General features: G+C 35.4%; 2 protein-coding genes across 4 annotated transcripts in view; one reads left to right on the top strand and one right to left on the bottom strand.

The window, feature by feature from the left end:
• The first annotated feature begins 12,535 nt into the window (after positions 1–12,535).
• Positions 12,536–17,857, top strand: LOC135154572 (uncharacterized). Its single transcript, XM_064101280.1, has 2 exons — positions 12,536–12,677; positions 14,022–17,857. The coding sequence occupies exon 2, from the start codon at positions 14,035–14,037 to the stop codon at positions 15,976–15,978; it is 1,944 nt and encodes a 647-aa protein (XP_063957350.1). The 5' UTR covers positions 12,536–12,677; positions 14,022–14,034; the 3' UTR covers positions 15,979–17,857.
• The window catches only part of LOC135154573 (sodium-coupled monocarboxylate transporter 1-like), a 34,848-nt gene continuing 31,744 nt past the window's right edge, over positions 17,164–20,267 (bottom strand). For all 3 annotated transcript variants that reach the window (XM_064101282.1, XM_064101281.1, XM_064101283.1), the window contains one exon: positions 17,164–19,455. In XM_064101282.1, the coding sequence (XP_063957352.1) occupies positions 19,315–19,455 (141 nt within the window). In that variant the 3' untranslated portion in view covers positions 17,164–19,314. The remainder of the gene's footprint in view (positions 19,456–20,267) is intronic.

Consider the following 20,267-nt stretch of genomic DNA (forward strand, 5'->3'; position numbering starts at 1 on the left):
TGGCTCTGCTCCACAGTACAATATTAATCTAATCAGCAAATACACTCCAGTCAGGTCCCTACGTTCATCAAACTCTGGTTCCCTAGTTATTCCTAAATCCGTTAAGACATGGGGGTTCGGGCTTTTGCTCACGCTGGCCCTGTTCGCTGGAACGATCTTCCCCTGACAATCCGTGAATGCACGTCCACTGATATATTCAAACGTTACCTCAACACTCGTCTATTCAATGTTCCTGAATCTATTACTATTATATTTGTACTTTTTCTCTTTCTTTCTTTCTTCTTTCACTGCGCCTTGGGCACTCTACCGAGTGGATTTGGCGCATTAAAAATCAGATATATTATTATTATTATTATTCCTTGTTTCTCGGTAGTCTTTAGATCTTCTCCCCCCCCCCCCCCCTCTCTCTCTCTCTCTCCCTTATTCCATCTTTATTCCCCTTGTCTCTCTACACTCTTAAAAACGTTGGGCAACATACGGTCCACACAACAATTGGTTAAAACTTTATCAAATTCTGAGTAGCTTTAAACCAATAATGTGTGCTTTTGGTGAAAACTACACAGTATTGGTTGAAAACTACCCAGAGTTGGATAATGTTTTAACCAATTGTTGTGTGGACCGTATGTTGCCCAACGTTTTTAAGAGTGTATGTTTATTGGCGGCGGAAGCCACAAAAAATTAGAGGGGGTGGAACCACCTGCAATTTTGGAATGGGCACAGTTAAAACAATTGGATAAGCACAACAAAAAATCAACATAAATTTTAGGGGGTTCATCCCCCATTCAAATGCCTATGTCTATTTATCCCTCTCACTCCTCCACCTCTCTCTCTCTCTTTCCCAGTCTTTATTCTCTTTGGCCCGTATTCCGTATGGGAAGCGAAAAGTATCAACAATTTTATTAAGTTGTATGTTTCTTACGTTTACTGTGCTCTTTCCTGATTCATCGATGGTAAAGACAATCTTCTATTTATACTTCCTAGACAATTATGAACGATTTGAGAGCCGAATGAGTTGAAGTATTATATCTCTTCTGTTAATGATTTTGTAACAATTGGCTGTCCATACTTAAACCACAACTTTAAACCTGAGTTTAAGTTAAACTCGACTTCAGAATTCTCTCTCCCCTTCTTCCATCTTTCTCTTCATCTCTCTCTCTCATATTTTCTATCCCTCTCCTTTCTATCTCTTTCTTTTATTATCCTTTTATTTTAATATTTTCTGTCTCTCTTTCTCCGTCTTTACTTTCATCATCTCTCATTTTTTTTTCTCTCATTCCCCACCCTCCCTCTATTTATCTTTATTTTATCTTTTCCCCTTTTTCTGTCACCGTCGTTCTATACATCATTTTAACCAGTCCCACATGTCCAATATACTCATTTGTAAATTAGAAATATGAACTACATGTAAAGTCGGTATTTTGTTTGACATTTATTTTCATTTATGCTGACAAAGTTACTTGATTATAAAGTTACATTATTATTTTGTACATTAAAATCACCCGCCTCATCACCATGATGATGACTTCAAAATACAAACACCCTGTAAAGATTCTGATCAATTTCAAATATTTTATTCAGATCGGTTCATAGTTGGGTTTTTATCAGTAATGTGTATACAGCTGGTTGTCGATTGGCAAACCTTTCTCGAAATGTACTAAATACCGTAACACATAGTAGAGATATATATATTCAGATCGGTTGATAATTGGTAATTTGATTAGTAATTTGTATACAACTATATATTGCATTGGCAAACATTTCTCAAAATGTACTAAATACCGTAACCCAGAGTAAAGAAAAATATTTGCTTTCTATTAGATACTTGCTTTCTATTTCCACATGACTATTTTCAGCTTTTAAGTAGGTGACAATAATTTCGTCTTGATAAAAGTCTGTACATCAAAAAAACATAGACCTTTCTCTACTCAACAGTGTTTGTATCTCCTTCACAACAAAGCGTAATGAAAATATATTTAAAACAAAACGTATTCATTCTACTCATCTTGCAATATACATTTAGAAATAATAGATCATGATATCATTATAAATCATCACATTATATCATAATATAACTGCGTATTATGTGCATTAGTGAAGCGAATAAACAGCTGTATAAGAACAAACAAAAATTCAGATTCAGATTCATTAATTTATTGTCCTCAATGGAAATTCACTCTGTTGGCATTACAAAATATAAATTCATTATTCACATAGATTATAGTGCACTTACATTATTTACATACATTATAACTGCACATTAATATACATTATACACACCATTTATGTCATTATTTCAGTTATTATATTGCATAATATTTAGCAAATCAAAGAAAGCTGGGATTGTCAAGTGTTTCATCGGACAGTTGCCATAGTAACAACGCTTCTCAGCCAATCAAATCAAGAAAAGTCCTTACATCTGACAAATTACCGAGATAAATTTGTATAGAACTCCTTCCCGCTCTCTCTCTCTCTCTCTCTCTCTTTCTCTCTCTCTGGGAACAAATTTCGAATATGCAATGCTATAGACAATAACGAGCGACTAAATTGATTTAATCTTTAAACTTTAAATAAAACATTAACCCTATACCTAAACTCAATCTGTAGAGAGTTGATTATTGTAAGAATAAATTCGGTAGGATTTTTTTTTTTTATAAATGACACATTGCTACTTTTTTAACACAACACACCTTATAAATAACGCAAGATCTGATTAATTGTCAAAATAAATTTATTTATAGAACTTTCTCCCGCTTTCTCTCTTTGGGAGCAAATTTTTAAAAAGCAATGATAAAGACAATAACAAGCTATTAAATTGATACTTCAAATAAACCCTAACTAAACAAAATCTGTACAAAGTTGATTATTATGAGAATAAATTCGGTAGGATTTTTTTTTATAAAGGACGCATTTCTACATTAACACAACACAATTCAATTCAATCTTTATAGACAATACCGATTTATAACAAGCTATTGAACATAAACCCTATATAGGCCTACCTAAACCCAATCTGTACAAAGTTGATTATTGTAAGAATAAATTCGGTAGCCGGATTCTTTTGTATAAATGACACATTTCTACATTAACACAACACACCTTAGACAATACCGATTTATATAAAACGCATCGGAGCAACATATGCCATATACAGTACAAACTGTTTACAAACTAAACGCAGTATTAAATGAAAATGAAATAAAGAATTTAAATGAATTGAATATTATACCGCCTCCCTAATATGAAGCCACGAACATAAGCTATGATATCATTTGTCTGTTACACAACAAATACATGTATATCCCTATTTTTATTTATTTACAGCATGGCACGTTCGACTAACAGATGTTTATTTGTCCATGGGATCTTTATGATGAAATTAATTTGACATCAATTAACGATGTCGATAAACGTTACTGAACGTAGCGGGCGTCAACACATCATTACAGTCGTTAACAAAAAACAACTAAAAAATCTTTCATCAATCAAAAGCTTGCTACTTGAGATTTCATAGCCAGGTAGTAAGTGTAATATAATATATAAGATTAAACATGTGGTGAATGAAATCTTAATTAATTTTTGTTGAAAATATTAAGCCGATATGAGGATAAAGTAAAAGGTGTACAGACTTTCGAAAGTAAATGAGCTGATTAAAATAAGCGATATGATGTAATACTTTTATGAATATAATAAATATGGAGCGTGCTGAGTCATTTTGAGATTGACGTCACCGGATACTACAGAATGAGAATATTCAATCGGTGTAAAGAGAATTATGGGGGAAACATATTCATTTTTGTCTGTTTTCATCATATCCATTGTGCTATGCATGCTGACTGAGCAAATATTCTATTACACAATATGAGTTTTTATCTTATTTTCTGTTAACATTTATGAGAGGGACTACGTACATAAACTGCACATACAGTGTAAACAGCATGTACATGTACGCCTACGCACATCACATTTTTAGCCGTTTCTTCTTCATTTGGAGGCTTGTTTTACCTGGTCGTGTCTAACCCTATGTTCATGTTGTCAGTTAACTACCATGGTAACGCTTATCAGCAGCCAATCAGAATCAAGGATTCCATGCAAGTTACAATTGAATGGCAACGTTACCATAATTGTAACAGAATAGCCACAGTGTACATGTAAATGCCATAATGTGGGGTTGCCTATAATCCATTCCCCTCTCCGCCCCCTGAATGAGCATATTTGACAAAACATGTCTTCAATTTCTGATACAAAACATACCGTATCTTCAATTTCTGAGGCAATTAATTCAAGAGGTAATTTCTATGACACTATAGTTTATATAGATCTACCTGTAGACCTTGCCATGGTGGTCAATGCATGGACATACATGTATGCAGTGCAGTATGTACAATACATTGTATACTGTATGGCACCTATGGATAATAACATTTTTTTTGTTTAATAAGATATATTTCGTAAATTTCCGTAGAACCCAAAGTAGAGGAATAAGAGCAATATATCATATGAAACTACTTGCTATTGTGGAACTTGTATCGTCCAATATCCAAGAACCACAAGACGATGAAAACTAATTTTGGGCTGAGAAATGGGTCTAAAAATGTGTAAATTTTGGTAAAATAACCCTTTAACTTTGCAAATAATGGTTTTTAAGTACTAATGTTAGGTAAAACAGACTGCCTGCCCCCAAAAACATATGAATAGACACCAAAACTAGAGAAAAAGACCAAATGAAGAAGTTGTGGCCAAAACTGTGATTTTGGGGGTTTTTGCGGCCATTTCGGATTTTGGTCCGGCACACTTTTTTCTCGGACCCGAGAAAAAATATTGTCATTTCATGTTGAGATACATTACAAGGAATATATAAGAACGGTTGCCATATTAAATTGACAAAAAAGTATTTTTGACCCATGTATAGCCCACTCCTACTATATAAAAAAAAATAATGAATTAGCAAATTTTGTCAGACACGTACACATTCCATGTGAAGTTTACATAAAATTTTGTTTGACCCATGTATAGCCCACTCTTACTTGAATTGTTCTGTTGTTGTTTCGTTTTAATATGTTCTCTTGTAGTTGTAGCTTTGAATTTTCCTTCTTTAAGCAAACTTTTTTTTTCAACCAAAGAATGAGAGAGCGTGTTCCCTTTTTCCAAATCATTTCATTGTGTGCTACAAAGGTTATGGTGCCTTTGAACAGTGCCATACAGATGGGAGGGGGCTCGGGGATGCTCCCCCCAAAAAAATGAAAATAAAGAAATAAATAAAAATCATGACCAAGAAAAAAATGGAAAGGAAATAAAAGGAAAAAAAATGAAAATGAACTATGATGTTATTTTCTAAATATGTCAACATCTATCACAAAATTGGATATTGTAATACAAAAGGGGAAATCTTTGCTTGCTCCCTTCGCTCGCTCTCATCTTTTTAATACATTTTACCCGATCTGCCATATCTAGCTCCTTCAAAATTAACTCAATACACCATTGCCATTAAAAGACATGAATCCTTTACTGTTTGTCCTGTCAAGCACATAATTAAACTTGGTAAAGGAATCAATAACCCCTTGAAAATTGATTCATGTCTTAAAAAGACACCATAACATAAATTGTTTCACACAATAAAAGGATTTTAATTATTACAAGTTATCCCACTTAATAATGCAAATCCTCTTGCTTGGGTTGGCACAAAGTCTACTTTTCTTACTCATGAAGAAAAAATCAAAGGTAAAAGAAGTTTAGATGAACAAAAATAATTCAAGTAAAAATATATATATTTGTAAATAAAATTTGACAGCATAATTCGAAAATTAGGGCAAAGATAATGAAAAGGCTAAGAGGAGGTATGTTGATTAGCAAGAAGTGTGATCACCCTATTACTCATATTCTGCCATTTTGGCACAAGCCCGACAAAAACGTCCCTTGTTCGCTCAAGCATGAACACAATTTATTTTTAATGGCATTTTAACGAATAAGATTTCAGAGCATCCATAAACATCAAAATATAGATATCATAATTTGAAACATTTTTTTTTATAGACGCAAAACTGTCCCGTTTTTATACGCCATCTTTTGAGGTAGAATGGAAGAGCATACGAAGGGGATTTCCCCATTAGATGATAGCCGACTTCAGATCACTGCCAAATTATGGAGGTCAACAATACTGGGGCTTCTAATAAAGAAACAAATCACTTTTCAATGGGTGATTTGATAAGCCAGGTGAGTTGCTCAGTATGTCTATGCATATATTATGTTTTGTTAGATATACTTGAAGCACCCTTCCCCGTGAAAGCAGAGACAGCATCTATACCATATTTAGGAACCTTCAGACATTCACAAGCTCAGCTTTTTATGCATGTTATTTTACATATTTCACTTTCATTTATTGCCATTGTCATTATCTTCTGTATTCTGTACATAATCAAGTGTATTTCTTGTATTGTGTCATTATGTTTTGATCAAATAGGTCCATGGTTTTGATATATCATTTTGTTGAAGCGTTGAACATAATTTTAATATGACAGTGGTGTAGGTCTTTTAATACATTGAAATAACAATATGGTCACTTTTAAAAGTAAGAAGCGTTTGGATCATTCTCTTCCTCTTTCTCTCTCTCTCACTATTTTTCTCTCCCTTTCATGTTTCTATCTCTTAAATTCAATCGTTCTTGGCAAGTCTACCCATTATGTTTCCTTTCATTTAATTTCGCAGCCAGTTCTATCTACGTAGTTCAAATTCACCCTTTCTTCAATTTTGTTATGAATTACTATGAGTAACATGGTTTGTGATATATCTAACTTTGTAATGTAATGTTATTTTGTTTCCTAAGAAAGCAAAATGCCAATACAAGCTCAATTACAAATTCACCCCCTCACCTCCCCCATCTCTCTCTATCAGTCCTTGTCTCTCGGTAGTTCTTTAGATCTTCTCCCTCTACGCATCTCTTTCTCACTCCTTCGCTTCTCTTTTCCTCTCTTTCCCAGTATTTATTTGCATTGTCTCTCCATGTTTGTCTATCCCCTTCTCTCTCTTCCCCCCTCTCCCTCTATCATGTCTATCATGGTTTATATCCCTCTCCTTTCCCTCTCTTTATCCATATACAATGTTCATCTTTCTTTATTTATCTCTCTCTTTCTCCGTCTTTATTCTACTTGTCTCTTTCTCTAACTCCCCACTACTTTCCCCACCCCCTTCGTCTGTCAACATCGTTCTATATATCATGTTCAACCATTACTTCTTGTCCTACATAATTATGTAGATGAAAAATGAACTGCATATAACGCCTTTTGTTGTTTTACATTTAATTTAATTCATTTACGCTGACCAAATTACTTGATTATAAAATTACATAAATTACGTGATTATTTTGTCCATTAAAATCACCCTCCTCATCACCATGACGATGACCTCAAAATAAACCCTGCAAAGATTTCGATCAAATAGATTGGCAATCCTTTCTCGAAATGTACTAAATTACCATAACCCATAGTCATGATGGTAGAGATAATGACTTTCTATTTCCACATGACTATTTTCTGCTCTCAAGTAGGTGAGAATAATTTTGTCTTGATTAAAGTCCATAGATCAATAAAACATGGCTTTTATCATATTCAACATTGTTAGTATGTACTTCATAACAAAGCATAATGAAAACATATTATATTTCAAGGTATTACTTAACTTTGTGAGCAGTCGATTAAAAAAATTATCAAACCAAGATAAAACATGTGTGCAAGTACATGTATTAGAACAAAAAATAAAAACCATGAAAACAACCATTATTGAGAATGAAAAGCTAAAAATTCAAGGCAAACCCCGATTTTGTAATTAGGCGTCTTAAAGACACTTAAAAGAACACACAATTGTATGGGATGAAATTAAGATGGTGTTTCCGGTCACTTTATTTTTCACTTTTTGAAGCACTAAATAATGATTTTCGGACGCGATTTTTTCTGGGTTTCATTTTTTAAACATATCACAGATACAAGTGACAAGTGTGACCTTCTAGCTCATATTTTTTTAAAGTCAATTCAATGTTAGCCAATCACTTTAACACAAAACGTATACTTTCTACTCATCTTGCAATGTACACTTAAAAATAATTGATCATGATATCATTATAAATCATCACATTATATCATTAATGTGTATTAATTTTCCTTATTTTATGAAGTGATTTGTAATCAGCTGTATAAGATCAAACGATAATATTTAGCAAATCAAACAAAGCTGGAATTGTCGAGCATTTCATCGGACAGTAACTATCAGTGGCGGACCGTGACTCGAAGGAGATAAATGATTGGAGGGTCACTGTATTCTTTGTGAACAATGCTGTGCCCCTCCAATGCTTTGTCTCCTCCGGGTCATGGTCCGCCACTGGTTACCATAGTAACAACGCTTCTCAGCCAATCAAAATCAAGGAAAGTTGTTAGATCTGAAAAATTATCGAGATAAATTTATATATTAAAACCCTCTCCCGCTTTCTCTTTGGGAACGAATATTTAATAGCGATTGAATTGATATTTTAAATAAAACATAAACCCTTTATAGCTAAACTCAATCTGTACAAAGTTGATTATTGTAAGAATAAATTCGGAGGATTTTTTTAAATATAAATGTCACATTTCTACATTAACACAACATATCTTAGACAATACCGACTTATAAACAACGTATTAGAGCAACATTTACAAACTAAACGCAGTATTTAATGAAAATGAAATAAGGAATTCAAATGAATTGAACGTAGTACAGCCTACTGTAACGGAATAATAATACAGGTATTAGTCTGGAGGACAGGCTAGAGAAAAGTTAGTAATGGCGTAAATACTCATATCTGAATGACACGCGCCTTAAAACCCAAGTTAACAACAACAACAACAGGGCCACGGTGAACAACAGACCTGTTAGTCGGAATCGGACGTCAAGTGTACATTTATAAATAAAAGGTGGAATACCATTTGACATGGCGTGGTTTGTTTTCTAGAAGTTCATGAGTTTCTGAAAGGAGCTCAGGGGCCTGTTGCATGACGAGATGAGCGATACTTAGGAACGTCCTAAGACCATTCTTCCGAGATAGGAAGATTGGCGACAAATCAGCGCTTTCCGTTTCACGAAGGAAATGTTGTCTTTCAAGTCCGTACCGTGACATCATTTGATATCGATAGTATCGGAAAGATATTTAGTCTTCATCGTCACCTGAACCTTTTATTTCTGAATAACGACTTTTCATATAAAACTGATATATGTCAATAAAAGGAGATCACATAATGTTTTATTTATTACTGATTGTAGAATTGATGTATGGAGCTTACTTTATGAGGTAAAAAGAGAAAAAAAATTAAAAGATTCACAAACGAACTTTATAAAATCGATATTTTCATTATTTCCCTTATTTAGAACACGGTGTCCTTTTAGAGACACCTTTCATTGATATTTCAACGAAAGAGACCCTTGTCCGACATAAAAATGATTTAACTAAGTAATTTCGACATTGTATTAGTTTAATATTCTGAATTTTTATAGTATTTATAATGATAATTTGGCAAATTATGTGTTAAATGTTATTTACTGAGGTAAAACTAGGGTTTGAATGGAGTAAACAAAATCAACAGTGTCTGATTGTATGAGACTAAAAAGGAAAATATGAGAGGCTGCGTGTGAAAAATCTATTTTTTTATTTTTATTTGTCAGATAGAACGCCATAAATACAAATGTGAGTGGTTAGAGTATAACCATACCTCAGTTATATGATGAGTAACCGAAGAAAATGAAAATATGAAAATTGCTGCAAACATGTCCAAGTGGATAAAGTAATGCTTTGCAATAATAATTAAAACATAGAAAAATGTGTGAATCATCTACAATGGAAAAAAATATTCACGGAAATAATGCTAAAAATGACAACGATCATAAACTTTGGTCATATTTAAAGTTGATTACTTTATGGTAGTTGCAAAAGGGGCTAGGTCTACTCCAAGAATGATACCCTACCATGATAACATAAAATTGGGTATAAAAGAATTTTTAAAGATATTCTTTTCCGAAAAAAATATGTGTGGACCTAACCCCGTTTGCAACTAAACTGAAATGGATGTAAACCCTTTTGAAAAAAGAAAACATTTTATTTTTTTTTTAAATTATAATTTTTTTTCTTTGCACTTTTAGTTCACTTTTTAATAGGAATTTTATCTTTTCTTTGGTATCATCTTATAGAGCTACTAAAAATCTAAACTTTGAGATATAAAAATCAAATTTGATGAAAAATGGACCAAACCCCTTTTGCAAGTGAGCTCTTCAGTTGTAGTATTTTTTTATTCATCAGAGCGGGGGTCGTGGGTTCGATCCTCCATGTCATCGGCCGAGTCATACCAAAGACTTCTAAAAGTTGAACCCTCTGCCTTCTTTCTAGGCGCTCAGCATTTAGATTGGAGAAGGGTAATAATAACATGTTATGTAATGCAGGGCTCCCTGGTAGAGCAGTGTCCTAACTGAAGTGCCTACCCTGGGTAAATAAAACGTTATTATTATCGTTTATGGAAATAGGAATTTGATGACGACGAAGATTCGGCCGTTGTTGAGGAATAAATGGAAGAGCTCATCTGCAAAACAAATCATTTGGATTTCAAAAATGATAGACATCAGTCAAATGGTATGGAGGAGACTAATTATCAAGTAATAACTACGTCACACTTTCAACAGACGGCAATGGATTCTAAACTTGACAGTAAAAATCAGTGGATCAGTAAAACGGCAACATAATTATTGTACACAAAAATGAAAAAAAAATTATATTTTAAAGAAAATTATTTCAACCCGTTGCATACTGGAACTGTACAAATCTGTTCAAAACCTATATTAATAATAATAATTCAGTATTAAGAGGTTAAGTATTTATTTCATTGTCCTTTGAGAAATGAAAAGTATGCTCTTCAACAGTTCAATAACCTCTTCTCGATTACTTTGAAATTTCTTCTCTTCCTTTTCTGCCTCTTATTTGTTCTTGTTACTACCCCGAAATATTTTCCTCGTGTTGCCTTTCCTAAAATTTCTCATTCTTCTGCTCTTTTTTGATTATTTTCCATCCTCATATGAATTAATTCATATTTTACCACATGGCCCCCAAGGCTTTTGCGACGGACAGCAAATAGACGCTTCTGATTGGTTACTGGTTAGTATTTTGAACCAAATGCACGTGTTTAAATGATCTTGAATGGTTTAGTTCTTTTAGCGATTTATTGCAAACCTTTGTACGCTTCTACGAAGTCAAATATGTCATTAAGCTCATTATACTTCTCATAGCACAACTTTCTTTTATTTTTTTTTCAAGTTTTGTACAATCTTTTCGTGTCCGCTTCTACCACGATAGTGAATTTAATCACTGATATTGTCGTGATTATGTAAGGTTAGGTATCTGAATCTGAATAGTTGGGTCAGCAAAATGTCTTGGGAGACACATCCACGCTAACTTAGTGAAGCGAGTAGCGCAACGTGTGTGGAATTACTTTTATTGAAGTTGTTTCAGTTTTAATTTTCAAATGACTCCAGAGAGGGGCAATTTTCATGAATGAAAATCGATTAGGTACTTTTCCTTAACCTGTGATTGGTTGTGCTGAGGAGTATTATAATAAACATGAAGATAAGGACGATAATAATAATAATGATAACAATGATAATGTTGAAAATGAATATCTGATGCTAGCTGGTGAAGGAATACTAAAAATAACAACGTTGATAATGATATTATATGCCAACATGGCCAACGTAGGACGTCAATACCATATGGAGGAACTTTGAAAGGTCACATACTATAATAATTACAATCCATGTAATCCTGATGTTTGCATTTTTCATGAATGAAATCAATTTCAGTCCTTGGCGTTGAGCTTGATAAATCATGTTTTAAATGTAATCCACTCTATTGTGGGAGATGCCATGATTTGGACAAGAAATTACGGATCTGGGGACTTTTTTTTTTTTAATATGCATAACATGCATGATATGTATTCTTATTTTTTATGATATGCGTAATATGCATGATATGTATTTTCTTTATTCAGAAAAAAATAAATAAAAACTAAATTTTCCAATATGTTTCTTCCTCTATTAATGTTGATAAAGGAGAACAGTTCTCGGAACTGAAGTGGCTACCCTGGGTAAATATACCGTTATTATTATTATCTTCACGGGGAATCGTTGCGCAGCCTTTTCACAAAGCCATTCGATAGACAACAGTTGGATATCTACAAGCAAGGCTGAACAAAAAACAATATTTACCCCAAAAACGAAACAAAAAATCCTGTACGATATTAGATTGCCCCAACAGTAAAGTAAAGTAAGACATCGCTGCACCACATCTGCAATTTATGTGCAACGTTCTACAGATGAGCGCATGTCACGTGACAATGCACTTCTTACCTCGTAAACTGTACGCCTGTGCTGTGTTGAAGCATAATCGTACTTGACTGATGATACTTGCGGATCACGTGACGAACGTCCACGGCGGATAAGTGTGTGCGCGCGTGTGTGTGTGTGTGCAGCTTGTATGAATTTATGGTGAGCTCAACGCAATGCATTTAATGGACGTTCGCAATGCAATATATGTGCGCCATGGATGATGGCACCGCTGTCTTCTAACGTAACCGAATCCAACCTCATAACGCAAGCCATCGTCCATCCCTGATCGGGTAAGCATTATAAAATTTATTTTGAATAAAGAGAAAGAGTGTAGCTGTCTTCTGTTTGCCTGTTCGTACTTTAATAACCTGCGTGGCTTTTTGGTCGGTACATAGTGCATAGCCGTCTGCATTATAGCTAGTCGTTATGAGCTACAAGATCAGTGCACCGTATCACAAGGGGTTACAATAAATGAACATAAGACATTCATTGCCTTCTGAGCTCCGCCTTACAAGAAATAGCAATTGATCCGATCAACAACTATGGAAAGCCAGCAATGTTAACATACAAAATGCAGTTTTATTCAAAATGTTTCCTGAATATGATGTTCTACAGGCGTAATGAGAAAAAAAAGCTAGCGGCCCAGATTTGTCTTATCCGGTAGAATTTATTAAATGTAGCGAGCGAGAAAATGAATCCACAATTTTATTTTAATTGATATGATTTTAATTTATCTTTAACAGGCCTATATAACCCCACATCGCATCATGCATTGGCTGTTCTCGGATTGAAAGGGAAATTCGCCCGGAAGAAAAGTTCGTTTTAGAAAAAAAAAAATGATTACAAATAATAGTGAAGGTTGGGGGAAAATTATTTAACCTTGGAAATTCCAAAGTTTGAATTTGTGACGTCATAAACGAGCAGGAGCCCCATATGCTATGTTATATGAAATAAATAATTTCAATTAAATGGTAATAATGAATTATGTTTTTGGTTTTCTTCTTAGGAACGGTCTAAAATGAGTTGTTTGTTGATATTCTAAGGGTACAGTAAAAGTATTTGTTCAATTTTCTGAGAAAATGGCATTTAATTTATGTGTTGGCCATACGATGTGTAGCCGGGCAGCTCGCATATGACGTCACAAATCATATAATTGAAATTCTAATAACTATTTACTCTTTGATGGATTTTTCTCTAACCTTCAGTAACCTTTTTTTTATCATTATTAATCTTGTGTTAGTTTTTACAATACTTCGTGATGAATTTTAATAAAATGGTGAAAAAAACATTCTTATTTTGTACCATTACTTTATTTTAAACATCTTATTAAGGGTTATAAAAAAGTTTTCTAGTAGGATTGACTAAAATAAAAAAAAACTTTTAAACCTGCAAACGGAGGTCTCGACATAAAATCCCCCTCAAAGAAAAATATAATAAAAAATCAGCAAACATGCAAAACAAAAATGTTTATTGATCGTAACTATTCTCAATTTAATATCATTGCAAGTCTGTCCTAACGCGCCGCATATCATACAGAGAGGGAGAAAGAGAGGGGGTGGGGGGGGGGGACTTATTGGTCAACTCAATATGAAACTTTTTTCAAAGTTCCATTCTATTTCTTTTTTAACACGTAGGATATCAGCAGGAATGCTAACTAAAATGGCCACCAACGACAAAGACGTCCGACTTCAGGTACCTTTTTGTCCACTCTGTCTCGAAAGTTTCAACAAGGCAACCCTCCTCAACTGTGGCCATACATTCTGCATGAACTGCTTGGAGGTGTACGATGACAAGAATCGCCATCTTGACCACATGGTATGTCCTGTATGCAAGGAGTGTACTAATCTTGGGGCCGAGCGGGTTGCAGAACTCGCTCCTAACTACCTGGCCAGGAATCTGGAGGAAGATTTGCACTTGTTGACAGAGACTCTCTCGCCGAACGTTTGCTTAGAACACGGTAGGATTTTCAGGGATATCTTCTGTGAAGATTGTCAGGAATTTGTTTGCCTCTATTGCTTCATGGACTGCCATCAGGGACAAGCCATCAACAAGAAAGAGGAGTTAGATAGAGAATTTGAAGACAGGGAAAGGGCTCTTGTTCGTCAAAGCGATACCAGGAAGTCCCAGATGGAAAAGGCCATCAATAGTACTGAGCAACACAACAACAAAATATCTTCTCATCTGAACGCTTTGGAATCACAGATTAGGGACCAGTTTGAACAAAAGAGAGCCATACTCCTGAAGAATGAAACATTGCTCTTGGAAACTGTAAATGAACATAGATCAGCATTAAACAAGGCATGTGATTACTGGGTTGATCACAACAAGCGGCTAATAGACAAGATAAACAGCTCGTTGTCGGTGATACGACGTAAAGCGACTCGCTTTGTTGATTTAACCACCCTTGAAGCCCATAACCTACTTTGTGGTAACCTAGAGAACCTACTAGCAGAAAGTGTTGAAGGAACATATTCGAGTGATGTTGGTCAAGAGATCAGGAGAATACATTTTTGTCCAGCAGATGACAAACTTCTCGAGCTTGGTCATCTGGTTTTCAGGGAAGTCAGTTACTCAGCTAGTAAGGTCCACGCTGAAAATCAGTGTAGTGAAGAAAACGATAGTACCTCCTCAAAAGAATGTAATCAAGAAGATGAAAGTAGCACCTCAACTGTTATTGAAGCTGAAGCTCCTGCAGAATGTAGCATCGAAAGTCGCGGCAATGCCATCGCTAACGGGGAATCAAGTGATGCCCAAGCGGTTGTACTGCCCTTACCAGCCCAGATAATGAGAACCTACACACTGAGTATTGCAAGAAAGATAGATTTAGCAGGGTACATGCGAGGCATTGCTGCCCTTTCCCCTGATTCTGTCGTGGTCTGTTATGGATTGAACCGAAACGGTGCAGATCGTTTTTCGGTGTCTGGAGAAAAGAAACAATATTTGAAGGGTAAAGTCGGGCAGGTCTGGGATATTGCCTTCTTAGGCGATGGGAGGTCCGTCGTTTCGCATGGTGCTCAAGCTTGTAAGGTGTACGACGTCAACAATACATTCACCGGTCTTCAATATACCCGCAAGGAAGGCAATAACTACTTCAGCTTATGCAGTGACCGCAACGGGAAGATCTACGCAGTCAATAACAATCCGGAGATCTACATCTTCGAAGGCACAACTGCTAACCCTCAGCAAATCGTGTCGACGGGGAACATTAAGCCAGAACACATCTGTATCACCAGATCAGGGTGGATGATCACTACCACGTGTTGCATCACACCAAGTCGGATCAACCTCTACGATAGGCAAGGCCATGTTGGTATCTCGCTTACTGCAAGTGATAACCATGAATATCTGTATGCTGCAGTGGATAGCGAGGAGAGGGTACTGGTGGCGAGAGTTCGTGAGAGATCGACCGCGTTCAAGCTGGCGCTGTACAGAATCCAAGAAACAAGACTCGTAGAGGAAAAGGCGTTTGCTCCAATCAAACTCCCGCGACAAATCAAATGCAAATGGTGTTACATGGTAAGTCTCACACCAAACATGCTCGCGTTTGCCACGTTGGATCATCACTTGTATTTTATTGAGCTTCTGATGTAGTTGAGCTCTCTTCATGCTTGGACTTTATATGGATGAAAGCTTGTTAATCTTCATAGATAAGTATAATCTAAGTTATGCGCAAGACGAAGAAGGATTTGTGAAGCGCTGACTTTATTTCTCAAAATCTTGGAAGGAATTAATTATAAAGGGCTTTGGGAATTCGGATTTTTGTATCGGAAGTTTGCATAAATCTTGAGGTGAATCGGGTTAACATGGCTTGTGCTTTCGCAACCGTCTACCCCCAAAGCCAACAGTAGATTGACAGGAAAGCTTATCTTTAAAATTATTTGATCCTGAAATAATACAAATTAGGATATATATCATAGCTGAAGGAACAATTATACTTCTTCATACTTTTTAAGGATTTTAAGTATTACATTTAATACGGTAAAAAAAATCATGGCCATTTTTTTCAGACTACTTGGAAGTTTTACTAAAATCTCAGATGTACAATTTCATGCTCGAGTGAACCCAGCACGCCTAACCACTTTTTGACGTTCTTCGAAACTCTCACTGAATTCTATCTTCATTTCGATGATGTACTTGTGAGGCTAATTATTGACCAATTAAAATTTTTATGATTTTGAAGCACGCGATTTGCTTTTTTAAACCCAATACACACGGTACGAGTCTCAATATTCTCCTTGTGCGTTTAATTGTTGGTTTTGGGGTGGTGGGTAAATCATGACGAGTGGGAGCTTATATACTGTATATGAGACTGTTGCCAAAAAAATATTGCAAGTCTTCTCGTAATGAGAGCCCTCATCTAAAACACGTTAGCGTCACAAATTTAGTCATTTTTTCAGATCCTCTTTTAACGGTTAGGAAAGCGTTTGGGACGGATCTGAATTGTTAGTCAGTCATTTATCGTCATGTGTATCAATGCATAACAACACATAAATTCGATAACTTAGCTGGCAATTTATTTTATTCAGTCGAACTAAGCCCAATCTGCATTTAACACATGCAATCATACACCTCGATTTCCAACTCGTTTCCCCCTCTTGCATGTCTATATCTGTTTCTCTCACTTCCTTTAGTTGACCTCTCCTCCACCACCCCCCCCCCCCCTCTCTCTCTGTCTATACAACCCAGTCACCCAATAGTATGAGAGACAATTACTTTAAGATTAGACACTTGCCAAGAAATTCAACAGGTAAAGTAATAAATAAATATCTTGATATGAATGCTTGTTTACAAACGGATTGGAAAACATGTTTTGTATCTCTTGTCTAAAACGATATGTTCAATAATATTCGATATTTAAGACATATATTTCATCTTTATGGAACAAGAGTTTGTTCTTTACAACGAGAGGAAAATACACTAGCTCGATTACAATCCGATGATATTGTACAAACGTTTCCGCAACTTAGTAAATTCTGGAGTTACCCTTTTATGGGGTTCTCTGAAATAATTAGATAGACAGGTGGGGTGTTTTTATTGCTTGTTTATGTATTTATTTGAATTCTAAGAGCATGGAGCTGTGAAAGTATGATATCGATAACCCATGGTTTAAAAATATTAGTTCATTAAGAAAATAAATGTTTACCATGTTTACATGCATGCCATATGTATATTACTATTACAAAAGGCATATGGATAATTGTGCAATTCCATCTAATATTACGAACCATTTTACTTCAATTTGCCTGGAGCTAACAGGATAAGTGATGTTAAATCAGACATAAATTTTGGAATACCCAATTGTTTACACAAAATGTACAAAATGATACATTCATATCTTTTGGACCAAATCTACCTTACAACAAAATTGGAGTCACATTCGAATACTATCACAATAATGCATAAACATTAGTCTAAATATAAATGATACATCACGCCCCTCTATATACTAGAATATAGTGTTAAAGTGAAAACACTCAATGTGAATGGATAGGCATAGTTCTTTGTATTGTTGGTTGGTTTGTTGGCTTTAGAGATGATGGCGCTATCCCATCGACGTGATCGATATCTACAGTGATATACGCCAGGCTACGTGATTTCACCCTCCCCTGTACAGCTCTCATCATTCGATTCTGCTATTTAATTGCACTCTGTGTTATAGATAAATTCACCTGGAAAAGGCGTAGTGCAATACTTAAATGATTCACCGTTTTCTTGTGATAACATTGGTTGTTAGTTTTGACAGGTAGTACTTGTATATGCCCTTTTCCCTTCATTGACCAGAGTGACAGTAATTTTGTTGTAATTATGTGCCTTTCGAATTCAAGCGCTCCTTACATAAATTATATTCTCCATATCTTCGATTGAACACCTGAGTAAAAAGGGCCAAAGTCTAAAAGAAGTCATTTCGAGAAAATCGGAAAAAAATGATATATTTTTTTTATTTGGGTAATTGAAGTATATGATTGGCCAAAAAAAATCAGAGAACATCATTAAACAAATATAAGTGTATTTTCTATGAACATTAATATTCACGTTACTTGTGGGCGGGGGCCATTCTTATATTCATATACATGGTAGACTTCTGTAGCTAGTACAAGAAATGAGAGAGGGCGCTATGATATAAATGTAAGAAAAACCCAAGTCCTAGACTTGGGCTTTTCTTACACTCATACCAGATATTCCTACTTTATTTAAGGCATTACTGAGATGATTTCAGATTTATCATTTAAACACAACATGAATCATTGTATAAGGAACAATTTCCCATATTAAAATCAATTTCGCAAAAAAATTGACTTGGGCCGTTTTATATTCAAATACTCAATTAAAAAGAAGAAAGAAGTACCTCCATGGAATCTCCAGAAATATATTTGTTTTATTTACATAATTACATATCATACTACAAGGTATGTATATGCATTACTAGTCCAATATATAGCTAGGCCTGAAAATAAATTCATATGACTACAAATTAATGTAAGTAGCCAGCCGGAGGCAGTAGCGTCAATTTAATGTAACGCGTTGACCGGCGGAATCACGTAATTAGTATGTACGTTATTACACGCAAATCACATAACCCGTTGTTTATTTAGGGCGGCTATTGTCGGGTACGCCCAAAAGGCGGCAAACACTCTCTTCCTTCTTAGCATTGACGAACTTCAAGTGTTTATTCTGATCAAGTTTACTTTTTGGACCGGTGGCAGATACAAACTCTTTAACCCCCCCCCCAAAAAAAAAAAAAAAAAAAATATTCCCCAAGAATTGGGAGAAGGGAAACTCCCCCTTGAACATTGAGGCGGACACCCACCCCCCGTGATCGCCGCCTACGGCAGGGCGTGTGATAATCAATGTGTTAAGACGTTTTTTTATAGGCGTGATACTTCTATGGTTGCTAAAATGATATCATTGAGCTATGTTTTCCCCTTCCTAGATGGCATTCATGGCATCTGTTGTTGGTCCAGCATGTCCATTAATGGATTCGTTGTCTTGATCATTAACATGATCCAACTCATCTTTCTTGTTGTAGACCTCTCTCATTTCTTCCTGAACGACTGGTAATTTATCATCCTGCGTATGGAAATAGAGATACCACATTCCTTTTAAATGGCAAAAGTGACACAGAGCATATGACTTCGTTAAGAGGAAGGGGAGACGCAGAAGTGACCATTTTATTCATGTAATTGCAGGATGTCGTCCCTAAGGTAACTTTATACAACACACACATATTATGTTAATATGGGTATCCTCAAAGGCGACCGCACACCTTACGATTGGTCTGCGACCCGATTTCAGAATAAAATGTAGTAGAATTTGATGTTAATATTGAGACTTGGAATATCTTACTGTGTAACGTTTTAAATCATTGTACGAATTCCTATGTTCAAATCTGTGACTATGCTATCATCCTTCTTTGAATAAAAGCGAGTTTAATATATAGTCGTAATGACGTCATAGCAGTCGTACGATTGGCTACGATTTGAAACTAATTTGGCCTTTACTCCAAAATGAAGGCTTGCAATCTTACGAAATGGTCATATTAGTAGGCCCTATTCTTTCAATTAATTTAAACCTCAAATAAAATTATATGGTCCATTCACAAAATCGGATCGCGAACAGTCGTAAGGTGTGCGGTGGCCTTAAGAGCAGATTCCATGAATGTGCGTCACGTGATATTCAGAGGAATCAGCTGTAGCAAGCCAACACATCAACCATGCAGTAGACAGACTCGAGTTGAATAGTCAGCGATGCAGTAGATCCCAATCTCAATGGCGATACATGCCCACACGCCAACGTGAATATGCAGCCACCACATACATAAATCCCCCCTAACCTTCAAATCCACACAAGATATCAGCGTGAAGTTATACCCTTGTGCAAAA

Source organism: Lytechinus pictus, chromosome 6 (assembly GCF_037042905.1).
Source record: "Lytechinus pictus isolate F3 Inbred chromosome 6, Lp3.0, whole genome shotgun sequence".
Classification (NCBI taxonomy): Eukaryota; Metazoa; Echinodermata; class Echinoidea; order Temnopleuroida; family Toxopneustidae; genus Lytechinus; species Lytechinus pictus.

What these genes read in the sequence shown, in the direction of transcription:
- LOC135154572 (XM_064101280.1), top strand. Translation starts at nt 14,035, where the DNA reads ATGCTAACTAAAATGGCCACCAACGACAAAGACGTCCGACTTCAGGTA.